This window comes from Vanacampus margaritifer, chromosome 11 (genome assembly GCF_051991255.1).
Source record: "Vanacampus margaritifer isolate UIUO_Vmar chromosome 11, RoL_Vmar_1.0, whole genome shotgun sequence".
In the NCBI taxonomy this organism is placed as follows: Eukaryota; Metazoa; Chordata; class Actinopteri; order Syngnathiformes; family Syngnathidae; genus Vanacampus; species Vanacampus margaritifer.
The window spans coordinates 19472296-19491001 of record NC_135442.1 but is presented as its reverse complement, the minus strand read 5'-3'; the positions used below and the strand labels follow the sequence as shown (position 1 = coordinate 19491001).

General features: G+C 39.0%; 2 protein-coding genes across 2 annotated transcripts; both read left to right on the top strand.

Moving 5' to 3' along the window:
• The first annotated feature begins 439 nt into the window (after positions 1-439).
• On the top strand, positions 440-7424 carry LOC144060459 (semaphorin-4E-like). Its single transcript, XM_077580049.1, has 5 exons — positions 440-564; positions 644-710; positions 4165-4324; positions 7118-7233; positions 7317-7424. Exons 1-5 carry the CDS (start codon positions 440-442, stop codon positions 7422-7424), a joined length of 576 nt encoding a protein of 191 aa, XP_077436175.1.
• A 7317-nt stretch (positions 7425-14741) lies between these two features.
• Positions 14742-17113, top strand: LOC144060314 (gamma-crystallin M3-like). Its single transcript, XM_077579717.1, has 3 exons — positions 14742-14834; positions 15776-16018; positions 16788-17113. Exons 1-3 carry the CDS (start codon positions 14805-14807, stop codon positions 17061-17063), a joined length of 549 nt encoding a protein of 182 aa, XP_077435843.1. The 5' UTR covers positions 14742-14804; the 3' UTR covers positions 17064-17113.
• The last annotated feature ends 1593 nt before the right edge of the window (positions 17114-18706 follow it).

Here is an 18706-nt window from a genome sequence, read left to right as displayed (position 1 = left end):
AGGAGACCCGAGGAAGGACCAAAGAAAGGAAAGTGAAATCCAGCACTGACCAGTCACAGGTTCATTCTAATAAACACCCAAACAACTGTTTACTAAGCTTGGGGATTTGTTTACTAATGTTGGGGATTTTTTTCACCTGGCACGTGACACAATTTACTCAACTTTTTCACATTTGTCTATCTGCGTGATTTTGTTATAGATGCAACATTTGTTCATATGGAATTTGTGGAGGAATATTCTGAGAATCAAGAAAAGATCTACTCATTCTTCACTGAGATGTATTGTAACAATGTAGTTCGAGTATCGCGAGTGTCTCGTGTTTGCAAGGTACCTTTGAATACTGTGCAAAAAGGTTTCATCTAAAGTGGTTGAAATACAGTATACGCAACTGTAGTTTTGGTTTCAGGTGGATGACGGCTACCTAAATTGGAATTCATTCATGAAAGCACAACTGGATTGCTCCCTGCCTGATAAGGCCCTGCCCTTCATTGTGCAGAGTGTCTTTCTGTTGAAGCATGGGGACTGGCAAGAGAGCTGCTTCTATGTGGTTTTCACCTCAGCACTGTGAATTAAAGCAGTCGAATACTGTGGCTCTGTGGGTATGTGTGAGGGTATGACAACTGTTTTCATTTGGTGTTTACAGGAATCGAATATCGACCGTATGTGTGTACCCGGTGGGCTCCATGAGCAAAGTCTTCTACCCCGGTTGGGTGAGTACAGATGTTAGTGTTACATTTGGTTTTCAAAAATGAAGGTGTAGTTCAGGGTTAGCATCAGCAAGCTCTGGAAAAGCCTGAACAATTGTTACCTTTGTTGGAGGATGGAGCCATTACAGGACTGTGGCTTTCGAGGACCAGGGTTGCCTACCACTGATGTAGTTTATCTGGCCCTTAGGTGTTGTTAAAAATTTCAGAGATAAAAAAAAATAAAACTTCTACGGAAAAAAACAAAACAGCCAGCAAGTATCATAAATATCAACTCAATTTCATCACCCATTTTGGAGCAATCTGTAAATAAATAATTGCACCTATAATTATCCTTTTTTCATCTGCAACTAGGGCTGTCAAAGTTAAACGTTAACTAATTAAGCACAAAAAATGATCGCATTAATCATGTATTAACGCAGATTAATCACACTATTAATTTAGCTGACAGCGGATGTTAGGTTAAAGGTAGCGCAGATTGTTTGAGCAATAAACATAACTACATGCATTAAAGTAAAGCATTTAATAAATGTTTGCGTGTGACATTAACAATATTTTTTCATGTCAAACTATCGGGTCATTTTTTTCCATTTTAAATTATGCAAGTAATTAACTGATTAGAAAAAGGAGGATGAGCGTGTGCAGTGGATCAAAAAATGTTGAAGACGTCCTCGTAACATTAAATGTCAAACGAATTAACACATAACAGGTGTTCTTTAAATTTGTTGTGGGCAAAAAATGTGGATGAAAACCCTTGTCAATTAAGCGATTAATCGTGAATAATCAAAATTCGAAAATGTGATTAATCTGATTAAAAATATATCTGCAATGTAGAAAATAACAACCAACTGTCATACGCACATATGCCCACTTGAGCCTGTGGAAATATAAAAACGATCGCTCCAATATTTTGGATTTCGGGAGGTTATAAAGTGTTTTAAAGTTGCCCAATGCAGGAAATGAATTTTGAATTGCTACTGCCAAAAAAATTATGGAACTGCTCAATCCCTTCTCATGTACACAATGCGCACATGATCCACAGACATGGGGCGGGAAATTCAAACCCGAATCCAGTCTGAAGACTATTGAGGCTAGAGGCTTGCAGGACTATCCACTGTGAGCAGCTAAGGTGTTAATCTGCTAATTATAAGTCATAAACGGACAAACAAAAATGCTATTGTAAATATTTTGGAGAAATTACTACATAGGACTAACCTTGCTCTGCAAGCTGAATTCACAACTTCTACCAAGCCCGCTGATTTTCACCGATCCGTACACTTTCTGTACGGACCAATCACAAAACGGTATTGTGTTTGGGGGCAGGATATGCAGTTGTGACGAAACCAAGAAGAATGGACGCTGCAAATAGTTGAAGAATTAGTCACCGTTACCTTGTTGAATGTTGAACAGCGAGAAGCGCTTCATGCATTTTTAGCTGGTAAAGATGTTTGTGCATTTTGTTTTCCTAAAATGAGACCAAAAAACACATTTTCATCTGTTGCGTTGATTGGTCAAAACAAACGTGCAAAGATGCCCTATCGTCCAACCAGCTTGAAGTACAGTCCCTGACAAAAGTCTTGTCGCTTATCCATTTTGTAGAAACACCAGCTTATAACCTGACTTTTAATTAACCCATTGGTTTTGGAAATGGCTCATAAAAAACCTAAAACCCTCCCAAATGATGTTTAATATACAAAAATAAATTTGCTTCACTGAAGAAATTTTGATCATTTAATGAACACAGAAAGGTCAGATTTTGGCAAGACAAAAGTTTTGTCGCCTACATAAAGTCATGTGAAAATGGAACAAATAATTGACTTCAAATACAAAAAAAAAGTTACATAACATCAGAGAATGAAGTAGTGGTGCTGTGAGATCCATATCTAATATCTTGTATGACTTCCATGAGCTTGAAGGACTGCATCCATGCGGTTCGGCAATGATTCATACAAGTAATCAGGAATAGCAAAGAAAGCAGTCCTACATGCCTCCCAGAGTTCATCAAGATTCTTTGGTTTGGTCTTCCATGCTTCCTCTTTCATTCTACCCCAGACATGCTCAATGATGTTCATGTCTGGCCAGTCTTGGAGCACCTTGATCTTCTTGGCCTTGAGGAACTTTGATGTAGAGATGGAAGTATGCGATGGAGCGCCATCCTGCTGCGAAATTTGACCCCTTTTATGGTTGGGAATGTAAGAGGTAGACAATACGTCTTGATATTTTAGGCTATTGATATTGCCTTCCACTCTGCAAATCTCTTGAAGGCCCCATACTGGATGGAACCCCAGACCATGATTTTTCCGCCACCAAACTTAACTGTTTTCTGGACAGAAGGTGGATTTTTCTGATGAATCTTGGGTTGAATTACATCACAGCCACCGCAAATATTGCAGAAGACCTACTGGAGCCCGCATGGATCCGAGATACACCCAGTATCTTTAGTTCTGTAGTTTTTGTACATTTGGTGATACAAAAGCATTTTTACATTTTTAAGTCAGTAGTGACAGTTCAATTACATTTGCGGGAGGGCCTCAATGAAACACTTCTGTACCATAGCACTTGTATGGAAACAAAGATGTCTGCGTGTAACCGGTGATGGTCTTCTCCTTGTGGCGTCCACCCACTCGGGAATTGAGCGCCACAATTTAAACAGGAAAAAAGCCATTGCTGCAGAGGGAAACCACCATCCATCCTGGTAAAGATAAGACAAAAATTTTAAAAGATTGTAAAAAAAAAAAAAAAAAAAAAACTGAAATAAAAGGAACTTTTTTTTAGCAATGTATATTGCTGTGGGGTGGATTTGGTGGTGAGCTGTTAGTGATTTGTCATATTCATAATGGCTATAAAATGTGTGCTTTGTTATCAGTAAATGTGAGCTTACACAAAGCTTCCCAACCTTTTTTGAGCCAAGGCACATATTTCACAGAGGGAAAAAATCACAGCACCCAAGTCGATTGAGAGGGGTGTAGTGTGGGTCTTGTATATTGTTACACATATTTTTTTTTAAGTAATAGATTTTTTAAAAGTAGGTTGTTGTACTACTTGAGTGTTCAAATACGGACCTGAGCTGTGTCAGTAGCCCAGAATATTAGCTTACTTTACTCACAAACCGGAGAGAGCCCAATTAAAAAAATTTAAATTAAAAAAATAGGAACGCAAGCTCAAAAGGTTGGGGTTAGAACATTATGTATTGTCATTGTAAAACTTTTTTTTTTAAAGGTGCTATTTGCATGGGTGACCGGGGTCTGAGCTAACATTAAATAGAAAGGTTGCATTCATTAGCTCTCTCCTCTTTTTCTCCCCATATTACTCGTAATATCGTGCACAGTTTTAAAAACTTAATAAAACTAGCAAATATTTTTTTTTAATTGTTAAGCCCCCACCCCTCTTACAAAAAACATTTTAAAAAAAAATATACCAGCTGAATTGCTAACAACTTTTTATTTTTTTTTCAATCAAGGGGACTTTTCAGTGCGCACGTGATGGCAACTACATAACTGTTGTCCCTGAAACGGGTCGGCCTCTGCTGGTCAAGGAAGGAGCCTTGCTGAGCCAAATAGTAGTGGAAAGTGTTGTGGCACTGGATGGAACGAGACATGCTGTCATGTTCATTGGCACTGGTAAGTCTGAGTGGCCATAGACTCTAAAGATAGCTTGCAAATTAAAAATAAATACTAAAGGGATACTTGACTCTAAGCCATTTTCAGAAGGGAAAAGTTAATATTTTGTCCAGAATTAATTTGATAACTTTATTATTTTCATGTACAATTACCTGTTTTCTGGGTTTGGTCCGTAAACTGAGCCATATTTGGTCCTTGCCGACTTCCTCAGCACAGGTGATGTCATCTTCAGTCGACAGCAAGTGAGAAAATTACTTTTTAAAGGTATTAATTGTACATGAAATATAATGAAGTTATTACATTAATTATACACAAAATATTACCTTCTTACAGCTGAAAATGGCTCAATGAAATCTTGCTAGCCAATGGTTTCATTAGACCTATTTTACTAGGCTCGATCTTACCTAAAATGTTCTTAAGCCCTCCCTAAATGAATTGGTTGTGGAGGTCTATAAATATATATAGTTTTTTTTTACTAAAAAGATCAAAAACCTTAAATATATAGTATACAGAAAGCGAAATGAACAAAATATTCAGTCACATAACCTCATTATTCATGTAAATATAATCATAAATCTGTTGGTTTCCCTGTACTTCCAAGCGTAAGGTCGTCCACGCTTCTCGTGTGACATTATCCAATCCATTCCATTTAATCATGTCCAAAACGTCCTTATTAGTAATAATCCAGTCCATGTTTTCACTGCGTCGTCATACTTGCAGTTGAACGTTTTTCAAACATGCCATCTACATGCAGCATTGAGGTGACGGTCGGACTGTAATTAATTACTTGTATGATCAGAAATCAATTGATTTCCTTCACTTCAATATTATTGTAGATAGCGAGAGCCCTTGTCATGTTTTGTTATCCAATTCTGATCCATTCCACTTGAACTTCCTTATTACTGATTATCCATTCCATGTTTTCCTGCTTGTTTGCTTGCTCCTGACCCGCTGGTATTAGCGTCCATTGTCTATCACGGGCCGAGAAATACGGTGGGCCTGAAGTGCAAAACGCAAAAACCAAAAAGTGAACACGACTGCAAACCAAAAAACACAAACCAAATAAAAAACAAAAACAAAACACAACAGCAAAATAAAAAAAATAAAAAATCACAAAAATGTAATTGCAAATACAAATTAAAAAAAAAACACAAACACAAAAAATGAAAGAAAACAACGAAAAGTTAATCACAAACACAAATCATCCAAAAAATAAACACAAAATATGAAACAAAAACACAAAAAGTAATCGCAAACACAAATTAAACAAAACCAAAAAACACAAGCACAAACAGGTAAGCACGCAAACACAAAACCCCGAAACACATCAACAAATGATGAAACACAACAACATTGCGCTAACGGAAGTGGTCTTTACGTGGGCAGGAGTGATCCGAGTAATGTAATTGGACGAAAATACAGCACAGTTAATCACAGTTTACATGTGCTTAAACTATTTAGAAATAATAGGTATTACAGTTTTATAGTAGTGTTAGCTGTTTAATTTAGTGAGATAGTTTGAGAGAAACGAACATGGCAGATGTATTAGAAATCATAATATTTTAAAAGTAACCCTCCCAACCCTGGCTATAATGTTATGAAATGTAACGTTATCCTAAAGTTATCAATTTAGCCCTAAACTAACTAGATTAGAATCATGTAAATCAGTGGTTCTCAACCTTTTTTTAGTGATGTACACCCTGCAAAATATGTTTTCAGCCTAGTACCCCCAACCAGCGCAAACCATTTTGGATGAATAAAACAAAACTGGTCTCGTTTTAATTTGGGAACTGGTTTTAACTTTGGCCACAGTCTCACTATGTATCGGTTAAAATTTTTCAAATAAAATAAAAAAGCAACAAAGAAATTTTCTTATTGGTAAATAAATAATTGTGCAATACTTATCCACATAACAAGACCTCCTTTTGGATCATGGTACAGGTTGGTTTTCAAAACAAATAAATCATTTAACTTTGAATAAAAGCAGAAACTGAAAAAAAACTAGCTGGTTTCTTGCATGTATGCTACTTTTTAAATATATTCTAAAATCCTTGTGCCCCCTGATGTGTTTTCACGTACCCGCAAGGGTATACATACCCCCGATTTGAGAACCACTGATGTAAGAAACCCCCGTAATTGTTTCAGTAATTGTTTAATTAACCCAGTTTGCAAAGACTGTTATGCCAGACTGCAATGTTAGATGAATAAAACTGTAATAAGTGCCACGGCCAGAGATGATCTGAGTGTCTATGAAGCCCCTCCCCCCCTTACCTTATTTTTAGGTCTAAGTAACGTTAACCAAGTTATTGTATACTGTATACAATAACTTAAAGTAATATAGCCCTAACTAACTTATATGATGTAGTTTAATTTTATAGTAGATAACATATTGTTCATGTTTACCTCACAATAAATACATTTTACATTACAAACTGCTCTTAATTCATTCATGATCATTTTATTATTGTGCGTCATTACAAATGATGGCTTTTTCCTCACATGTCACCGTTTCTAAAACCGTTCTAGAAGTGAAAAAAAGAAAAGAAAAGTAAACTTGAAGGCATTCCCACTTCTCCAGGGACCACTACACCACTGAAAATGGACAATTTCGCAAAACTTAATTTAATCATATTCTAACTGCCTGTTTTAAGACTTGGCTTGATTGAAATTAAAGACAAGACGTAATACAGTATGACTTAAATTTACTGAGGTACATTTAACATTTCTCTTTTAATGAACAATTCTGATAGTCAGTACTGATTGAAATCTTCTGGCATCTTTGTCCCCTGCTAGAGAACGGTTTCATTCAGAAGGCCGTCAACTACGATGGTGAGACTTTGATCAGTGAGGAGATTCAAGTGTACCCAACTCCTCAACGCATCAGCATCCTGCGCCTGTCACCCACCAAGGTGCATCACATGAAGTTTGAACAATTGTTTGCTAGTCATTACCTTTCTTGTTGGCTTTATTGTGCATATTCATATACAAACAGGACCAGCTGTTTGTGGAGTCCAAAAACGGCGTGGTCCAAATGCCAGTCATTAATTGCAGTCGCTACGACACATGCAAGGACTGCGTCCTGGCCATTGAAGACATTTAACATTTTCAATTTGAATGTTTTACTGTTTTTGAATTTACTTATAGGCATATCAATGTGATATAATCATGAGTGTTTAAAAGAATACAGTGGGATGGTGATTTTGTGAACTTTATTTGATCTTTGTACCCTCAAATGCTGTTGGAGGGGCAATGTGCATGATGTTGTCAGAGTCTCTTGTCACTTAGGGACTGAAGGTCTGGGGTCAGATTTTGATTACTTCTGTTCCCCCAATCAAGAAGGGGAACTGTATAAAGATGTCTGTTTACCATCAACCTTACACCTTTGTTCAATCTAGGAGATGACATGTCTGCCCTTTGTTCAATCAAGAGCCGGGAGGAGGAACCTTTTATCTGTTGAGTATAAATGAGTCGATGTTCTGTAAATTGTCACACACTTGGGGTCATCACGTTGCATTCTGATGTGGTGTCCTGACTGTGTCTTTAGAGGCCTCTAAATAAATTCTTGCAAGAAAACTTCTTCATCAGATCCTGAATACAATTATTTGGACACGCAAAGATTACACTTAATATAGTAATTTAATATTCCTTCACCATGGATCCCTACTGCGCCTTGGACTTGACCACAAACGTCTGCTCCTCCCTCCTTGACGTGTCCTCTGCGGATACTGCAGTCCAGAGTCTGAAGGAGTTCTCAAAGTGTCCCAATCGTAAGTTGGCAGGGCATATTAGCACTAGCAGCATTTTAAGTTGCAAAATCTCCAGCGGCCATGTTTTGTGTAAAGAGCCCATATGGAATGGCTATTGTTGCTCTACTAATCTTAGTCGTCGTATATCTTTAGACCTGGTGCCAGTGGTGGACTACAGCATGGTTCCAGGGATCAACATGCCTTGCCATGCTGCTTCCAACCATGCGGAGGTCTTGTGGGGTTTTGACAAATCAAACACTTCTCTCCAACTCGAACAGCTTCAGCTACGGTCTTGTTATTCTGAATGTCTCAAAAGTCAATGCTGGTCTGTACACATATAAGTCTGTGGAACCTATCAATGGCACCAACTACAACTTGAATATGGCTGCTTATCGCTTGCGTCGTGACGCCAATCGCTTTGCATCTCCCTGTTTGCCTTCATAATCTGGAAATGGAGAAGACATGGATATTTGGTTACGCAGTCCAGCAGCACAGAGGTGGCCGGCATAAGTCTCTCATAAGACGGATATACTGTTATGCGTATTTATTTTTCTAACAGTCGACTGTGATAAATTCACTTTATAGGACATGATTAGCAATGAATGTCGGTATAATATCAGAGGCTGGGCACAGATAAAACAGTATTGACTTGAGGCATCTTTAGGATCAGATCTGGAGAATAGTAAAGTGTATGTTTTTGATGCTTGTGTGTTTGCATTGAATTTGGAGAATAAATAAATACAGTTTGAAAGGCACAATTGAGTGTTGAATATTTCCTGGATACACTAATCATAACACAGCTGATGTATTTAAATTTAGCCATTGATGTAATTTTAAAGGTATCTAGTGATGCTATGTATTGAAGCACATTGCCCCACTGGTTCTAAAACTGTAGCCTGTTAAAAATGATTTAACAGCCATTCTAACAGCCGTCTTGTGGAAGGTCAAGTGGGCTACAAAAAGATGTCAGTTGAGCAGTATTGCCGGCCTTGAAAACATCTTAGCGACAAATTTTGCCATCAACAGCTGTGGCCGAGTCAGCAATTCTGTTGTCTCATGGTGGGAGCTTAAACAAGCGGGAAAGTCCTTACGGTTTGCTTACGGTTAACGTTGAAGTGGGAAAGTCCCTGAAAAGTCGAAGTCAGGGTCATGTACAATTGTAAGCCTATGGTGCACCCCACTGGCTTAAAGAAATACATATCTTTAATCAGACTAATAAGTGGGTGTGTACAATGTTAGGGAACCAATAAAATTAGTAAAAGGAACCCCCACTGTACTGAAGTTTACTCTATATCATTTATTTGGTTGTTACTAACGTAACTATTAGATTAATTTTTCAAAAATCATTTTCAGTTTAATAAATGTTGTAGAAACTTTATTTGGAAGCACCCTGCCATTGTTATTTATGCATTGAGTGCATAGTGACGTAGAAATGGCGGCTGGCTCTCTGCCGAGCAATGTGGAACGCCTATAAAGAAAGCAAGTTAAATCTCGTAGCGTTCCTAAAGAAACAACATGCGATCAACAGAGTCACCCTCCCCCACGCCGTGCTTTCGTCATTCACCAGACGAATTCAAGAGTTTTGATGGTCCCTTTAGGAACGCTACAGAGACTTACCTTGCTTTCTTTATAGGCGTTTCACATAGGCAGTGAGCCAGCCGGCATTCTACGTCACTACGCACTGAATGCGTTGCGATGTAAATAATGGTGACGTACGTCCAAATAAAGTTTCTATAAAATGTATTTTTGAGAAATGAATCTTAGTTATTAGGGGTGAGCCGGATAATCGTACAACACGACTACACGAGTATCCGGTACGGATAATTTCCCGGATACAAATATAACACGGGTAGACTTTCTTAATATCCGTGCCGAAAGAAAGCCGGACCCTCCCTCCTCTCTGAGAAAAGGATCTGTCCACGCGGCATTGCGCTCTGGCACGCAGACAGTCATTAATTAACTCTTAATTGGTCCTTAATTTTCTACAGCGCAATCGTATTTAGTTTTAAATGTTTGTCAAAGTTACGTGGGAAACAAGGCAGGGCTTGATTTGTGTTGCGTCAGTCTCTCACACTGGCTGCCCAGTTCATTTTTATTTAGCTGGTAAATGCACTTTCACACATGCACAGCTGAACACACTACAAATCTATAATTTAGTTTCCCCCCCACTCCCACTGCAGTCAATAAAAATATAAATATTGCAAATTAAGCTTTACACGCAGCTTGGTCAAAATTAAAGCATTGAAAACAAAAAAAACGATAGAAAAAGAAATCTGTGTTGCTATGACGACTCGTTCATTCACATACTAGTTCATCATTTCCTATTGCATGTATAGTATTCAGCAATATTTTCCCTAGTTTATAAACAACTTGTTCTGTAAATAGTTTATTTTCTATAGTGATCAAAAACAGTGAACATTCATAAATATTTATTCATTGACTTAAAAAGATTCCTTTAATGAGTCATTTAAAAAAAAAACATGTTCTAAATAGTTCCCTTACTATTGTGATAAAAAAAAAAAAAAAGTGAATCTCAATTCTCAGACTGCCGCCCAGTGCAGAGGACGTGAGATCGAGTCCGGGTTTCGGCCTTCCTGGGTGGAATTTGCATGTTCTCCCCGTGCTTGCATGGGTTTTCTCCGGGTACTCCGGTTTCCTCTCACATTCCAAAGACATGCATGGCAGGTTAATTGAACACTCCAAATTGTCCATAGGTGTGATTGTGAGTGTGGATGGTTGTTCGTCTCTGTGTATCCTGCGACTGGCTGGGAACCAGTTCAGGGTGTACCCCTAGTGGTGCTCACACCCTTGCCCCTCTGCCCTCTCTCAAAAGAAGTGCCCTTTGTTGTCCAAGTTCATTTTTTTTTTTTAATAAACACTTAACTGCCCAAGTTCAGTTTTTTTTTTTTTTTCAATAAACACTTTACTGAGGACAGGTCAATGTTGACACAATCTTTTAGAAAAGCTGCATCAATCGCGTGTGAAAACCCCCCAATATGCGTCTCCTGCGCGCACACACCCGACCTAGCTCTCTCGCTCGCTCGCTTCCTTTGCCACACACACACACACACACATGCATCTCCTTCCCCTGCCGCTCCACCCCAGCCAGGTAAATGTGCTATGAATCCAGTGAAATTGTATTGAGTCAGAGTCAAGGCCAGAGAGTCATGTTAACTAGAGTTTAGCACTTTATAAAGATCCCATTTTAATATTGATTTGCTTCTTAAGGTTAATTGTCTTGAAAAATCTTCTCTTTTTTTTAAGTAGTTTGTACTAAATCAGCAGGCATGAAACTATTATTAGCTAAATTATTAGCTATTTAGTACAAACCATAACTGTAAGTTACTTCTATGCTACAAGTCTTGCAGTCATGTTGCCCTAATAGGCTGTTATTAAAACTAGTTGGGGTATTATTAATTATTATTATGTGTGTGTAATGTTTATTTAAAAACTTCTATTGACATTTCCGAACATCCGGGCATTTCTGATATGTCCCCAATGCAACACAATGCAAATGCTTCCTTTATACGGTGAAATCAAACGGCAGATTGTAATGCTTTTTCCCGTGACTATCATGCAAACGAAATCTCATCACATTTTGAAATCAAAATAATCCTCACAAATTAAATTTCAACGATCCAAAGTCCAACGCTTTTCAATGAGCAGACGGCCATCTTGACTTGTGTTGTCATCTCGGAATTGTCAGTAAAGTATAGTCCTTGTGCATTAAAATACACACACCCCCACCCCCCACGGAGCACTTGCCACCCAAAATCTCTGTGCACGCCACTGGCTGAGGGGAACAAAAGAATGCTCAACTACAGCGTTGGGCTGTTGGGAGGGCAATGGCGAGCCCACTCAGGGACGCCAACCCCGGGTCGCCTGACACTCTCCTGCACTGCGGACTGACGCTCCAATACAGCGGTCACTGATTTTTTTCTAGGGTACTGATTATTGCAAAGGGATACTAGTTTGATACTTCTGAAATTACACATTTGATGACCTTAATATATACAGGTGGGGTGAATGCAAATAGCACCAGATTCGTATGCCCCAGTGCACATTTGCGTTTCAAGAATATTAGAGTGCTTCCTAAGGCTATAACTTAAGGCATCGTTGTATACAGTATCACTTGTTAGCTTTTGTCCCGCCGATAGTGGATGAATCTTCAAAGACAGCCGTTCACCCTAGGCATCCAATGAGCTGAAATAAAGTGTCCATATTTTTAAAGTGTGCTGACATAAGCACAACCAGGACAGTCCTCTTTACTTGACTGTCCAAGAAGTGTAGCTAAGAGGAAATTAGGACCAAAGTTGGCATCGGTGCTATTCATTTTTTTAAACAGTTGCTAAAATTGTTAGAAAAGACCCAAATTGGCAGCACTGAGGACAAGTCATTGCTCTTGTTCGCTTGCACTGCTGACACGCATGCACATAGATAATATCAGCAAAAACTTGACGTTTCAGTTTTGGCTTCCTAAAGGCTGCAGAAACTGGATGGGCCGGATGTGATCCGTGGGCCCTATCTTCCCCATATGAGCTTTAAAAGTGCATCTATTAGGTCAATGGGTCTTATACAGTTGTGCTTGAAAGTTTACATACCCTAGGGCAGTGTTTCTCAAATGGGGGTACGTGAGATTAAAAAAATTATTAAAATTTAGCATTCATGCAAAAATGCTTTAAAAATAATTATTTTCAGTAAAATTTAAGTTCATAAAATGCTATTCAACTTCATTTAGTCAATCAATTTCAAAACTTTATTTAAAATTAAGAGAGTGATTTTTTTTTGAACAGATCTTTATTATGACCTCAAAGGAGAACAGTTGTGATCATTTTTACGTGCACAAATCTACCATTATTTCTTATTTTAATAATTGCTTTTTATTTCCAAAAAATTCAAGAGATAAATGAACAGAATGGCATGGGCAGAAGATGGCAACAGAAATGTCCAATGTTGCTGTGAACTCAATGGAATGCAAGCCAATCTGTCCAAGACCTGTGATGAGATGTCACATGTGAGAAATGACCTAACAGCATTCAACGACGCCACGGCTAGAGCGAGAATGGACATCGTCACAATGCTGTGCGATCTGGAGAGTTGCACGACGTGAGGCAGATATGACCAGAAATCGGGATGGAGATGACAGCGACTGAAAATGGGGCTGGGCGCGGGCTCGCATGCGTCCTCAGCTGTCCAGCACAACTGGACTGAACGCAAGGGATCAAATCAACTTTTGATTAACTAATATCACTGGACACGGCAAGAACTGATGCAGACACACACGCTGTATTGGGACTGGATGACAACTACAGTATATGCCGCAGTGTATTTTATGACAATGTACAGTATACTATGAATCCAGATCTTGATAATTAATGCATCTTAAATGTATTCTTAATCCCGTCATCCCTTTTTCTTTTCAGTTGTAGCCTTGTGAGTATATGTTGTATTGGAAGCTGTTACAATGACATGTCCGAAAGGAAAAATGAATTAAATGGAAGATTCATTGAGCCATTTTTAACAGTAAGAAGATAATATTTTGTCTAGAATTAATGTGATAACTTCATTATTTTTCATGAACAATTAATAAATGTAAAAAATATTTTTGCCACTTGCTGTTGACTGAAGCTCTCATCACCTGTTAATTATTGAAGTCATGCGATTAATTACGATTAAAAAATTTAATCGACTGATACCTCTGATATATGTATACATCAGTGTATTTGATTAATATAGCATTTACCTCCCACAGGCAACATCTTTCTCATTTCGTTTTTTTTGTTCTGTTTTTTATGAATTTAGTATATGTTATTTGACCAATGATAGAGCAGGACGGTAAGTTCACAGACTGTCCATTCTTTTGTTTTCTGTGGCATTGGTCCCGTCACTTCAGGCTTTGTGACCATGGCTGCCACTGGCTGCCTGTGACCATGAGTATGAGCTGTAGGATGGATGGAAAAGCTTACTAAGAACACTTTACATGATTTCGAATCCCCCCCCACCACCACCACCACTACACTCTACAAAAATAAACTAATATGTTACTTGATTTTGAGCTGTTAATTTTCTAGATAACAAGCCCTAACCCTTACTTGATCAACCTGACAAACTAAGTAGCTAGGTAGTACACTAGTTAAAATGAATCCAAATAAAGAAGACAGTCAGCAATAACAGCAGTCAAGTGTCAAGCTAACTATGCCAAAGTTTTAATTTTAAAGTCAAATTCTAATAAATAAAAAATAAAAATAACAAATAAATAATTGCTTGGCTACCAAACAACCACAGTGAATTGCTGAACCAAGAATATGTTGTGCTTTTGAACACTTTTCATTGTTGCTGAGCTTTCATTATCAGGTTGGATCCCATTGATGTAAAGGGTTTGATTACCGGTAAATGCAGCTTTAGAATGTACAGCAGATACAGTACTGCCGATATTCCTTTTCTTTGTTTTTATCAGCTCTAACTCTGCATACAGCACAATGAAACCCGCTATTTTGTCCATTTCAAATACAAAAGGCTTTGTGGTACCTGGTCTTCAAGAGCCTATAGCCACGAGGCCACCACGTTAGACATGTGACACGGGCCCCTGACGCACTCCATAGCATGTTGCTGGCTCAGGGCTTTACACAATAGGGAGCCGCTGACGGCGTGGGCTGCGCTCAGGTATAAAAGCCAGGGTTAAATGGAAGGACAGCAGCAGTTCAGTGCTAGCACCAGCAGCTCACCTGACAATCATGACCACCACTGACATGAGCATGGGCAAGGTAAGCATTCCATATCCCCTGTAATAGGGACTCCTATTCTCCAAGGGTACGATGGCAGATCGGGTATAATCATTATGGTTTTTCTTTTTTACAACATTTTATGCTGATATAATTTTTACATTTTGGTTTTGAATCATGGGAAGGAGGAATCTTTAAAATGTCTGAAATGTGATATTCTGTCATTTAAATTGTGTTCAAAGGCCATGGGCACACTCACATTTTCTTCAAAGTAGTGTTTTCGAAATGAGGGTAATCATCCACAATGTTACAACATTGCGCTATTTAGTAATGCTAACGGTCATATTTAGTGAAGGAAATGTTTTACATTTGATAATAGTGGCTTTAATTCTAACATCCTGACTCAAAAACTAATTTTAGTGCATTTGAATTTCTGTTGTAGGGTACTATTTTCCTGTCAAGCGTAAAGCGTAGTCTAACTGTGCATGGATGGAGCTATTTTTTATTTTTTTTAAATAATAATTTAATTTGCTTGACTAGCGCAGATAGAAAAGGGCGTTTTGAGCCGCTGTAGTGGGATGGAATGCAGCTGACACCCGGCCAATAGAAGCGGCTACCCTCATTCCCATTAAAATCAGGCCAGTGGAAGCGCACACATGCTTGACATTGCGCAAGCTGAAATTGATTCTCTGGAGCCTGAGAGATGAGATTGGTGCACACAAAGTGCATTTGTACAGTTAAACTGCAAGATCTTCCCTTGAGGATGATGTAGTCAGCTGCTCATGTGGCGTGGGCAATTGGAGACCACCTTGCACCCACAATCGAGATGAGGAAATGTGTGGTCATATGTGCTACCCCCCGTAGGGCTGATGAAAATTTGCGGCCTCATTTAGGAAGTTGCCCATCCCTGCTCTGGATTCTGATAAGCGCTGCAGGGCTGAACAAATCATGGAATGTTATTGAATCCTAGTTTGCTTTCCCAGATCATCTTCTACGAGGAGAAGAACTTGCAGGGTCGCTCGTACGAGTGCATGAGCGACTGCTCCGACGTGTCCTCCTACCTGAGCAGGTGCCAGTCCTGCCGGGTGGAGAGCGGCTGCTTCATGATCTACGAGCGTCCTAACTTCATGGGTAACCAACAATTCATGAGGAGGGGCGAGCACTCCGACTCCATGAGCGTGATGGGCATGGCCAGCGGCATCAAGTCCTGCCGCATCATCCCCATGGTGGGTAGGAAGGGACGTGGGTTTTGTTTGGGTGCTTTCACATTCGTACCATTTAGTGCAGTGGGTGCGGAAACTATGGTTTTACATTGTCTAGAGTCCTCTGATATTTGTTGCATTAGTTTAGCTGTTTTTCCCTAGATTTTTCCCCCCATTAATGTATATAATCAAAAAAATATGTTAAGTGATAAATAATTAAATAAAACATCAGAAAAAATGCTAAAAAGTGCATAAATAATCCTAAATACTCATTAAACCCGTGACAATCTTGTCCTTGTACAATCATAACAATGGTAAAAAAACACTTTCCCAAATTCATTTGTATCTCAGAGATAACATCGTTTATTTTGCTGTCTCCTACTGTGTGAATGCAAAATGGCTGCCTCATCCTGGCACTTCAATTTACAGAGCCCTCTGGTGTATTGCAACAACTTAATTTAGCTCTCTCCAGTGGCGTTACGGTACAGCTTATATGACAAATACGAACCATTTGTAAAATCACCACACACAAAAAAAAAACTTTCAAGACACTAAGATGAATTTGTGTTAGTTTTGATGGAAAAGACACATTGAGCAAAAAGAGAAAAATCCTCTATATCTAAAAATTGAATCAACATCTTGTCAACTACTAAGTTTTGAACCCACATGACATCTCATTGTAGGACCGACAAAAAACATCAATTGATGTGGATGATAGAAGGCGAACAACATGAAAGAAACACCTTAAGAAACCTCTGGAATGTTATCTTTTTCTTTACTGTCCCCAAAACAGCACAGGGGCCAGTTCAGGATTAGGATCTTTGAGCGAGAGAACATGAGCGGTCAGTCCCAAGAGCTGCAGGAGGACTGCGACAACATCGTGGAGCGCCTCCGCATGAACGACTGCCTGTCCTGCCAGGTGATGGAAGGCCACTGGCTGCTGTTCGAGCAGCCCAACTTCCGCGGCAAGATGGTGTATGTGAGGCCCGGCGAGCACCGCAGCCTCCGAGAGATGGGCCTGAGCGGCATCAGGATCATCAGCTTGAGGCGCATCATTGACATGTGCTAGAACTCTGTACTAAGCTTGAATAAATAAAAACAATGCCTTCTTCATAAGTACCTTTGCTTGTTTGGTGTGATTCAGTCGCTAGAATTTTCCTGCAGACGGACAAACCCGCATTTTCCCACCGGTATACATCCATTTGTTCTAGATTTTCAAGAGCACATATAACAAGACTGGAAATGACATCACTGTCAAGGCTCAAATAACAACCAATCACGGCTCACCTGTTTTCTGAGTTTGGTCATGTGACATTCACAAGCTGAGCCGTGTTTGGTCATTACCATTCATGTTATTTTTAGGCCACATCCACACGAAAGCCTGTTTCAATGTATCCTCACATGTTTCTTACCGTTTAGGTCGTTTATCCACATGATGGTGCGGTTTTCGGAGTTTGAAACCAATCACTTTTGAAACCGGGATCCAGAGTGGAAAGATTTCAAAACGCGCCCCGTACGCGTCCGTCTGGACACCATATGCAGGATACTCCTCCAGTGATGACGTAATGCTCACAGCTCAATGACGACACATTGTCGCAGATTGATGACGTGTACGGCAATTCTCGCATGACTGCACGCGAACTGCCAGTCTGTCAACAACAATTGCGGATAGCCGTGTCATAGTCGTTTTGCGCATCCTCCTTAGCTTGCTTATGCTTTTGCAGCAAAATATTTTGCTTCTTTATTCCCACGTTCAACAAGCGGTGTCGTACTTGAATCACCCGCCATTGTCACTTCTCCTGTGTTTGTCTTTTTCATGTTGTTTCGATAAATGCAAAGTCATGTTTGTTCTGTTAATTGCAAAAAAGTTTTTTTTTTAAGTGTTAGTTTTCTTTCCGTTAACTCCCTGTGGCTGCGCTACAGCGCCACTCCAGACTTGGCATTTACATTACAGCCGTGAAATGTCTTGTAACGCTTCTGTGTATACGAGATTTGTTTGAGGAACAAAGCCAGCTTTGCTTCAGTCTGAACGGGGCCTGAGTCGACAGCAAGTGTCAAAAGGGTCGCCCCCTGGGATGGATAAAAATGAGTGGGTTTTGTCACTTTATTCATATTCCACAAACGCAATATTAATCAGAATACATTATTTAGAATAGTGGGGCTGCATATAATATTAACATAATATTGCAAAGAACATTTTTGGGTTAACCCTTTAAATAATTCAGCTGACAATATACAGTATAGTGCAGCTTCAGGGAGATGGCATGAGGTGTATCATGGACACATGCTAGATGTTTGATTTTTTTCAAATTAAAGCAAAATAATACTGGGTGTCCATAAAGTCATAAAACATATATTTATTCAGTTGTAATGTTGATAAATAATATTTTCAACATGATGATTTTCATCATTTTCAATGCATAATTTGATGTGCTGTGCAAAATTCCGAATAGGTCTGCATTGCTGTCGATTTCAGCACATTTGTAATCTTCGCGTGTGAAATTATGTATTGAAAAATTGGAAATACCATTGAAAATATTATTTATCAACATTACAATTGAATAAAATTGTTTTGAAAAGTATGTGTTTTTTACTATGTACCCAGACTTTATGGACAACCTGTATATCCATTTACCTACCTTTTTTTCTTTCTGTCCTTTCCTACTGGGTTTTTAAATATACTGTAAATTGATACTATATTGATGTATGAAT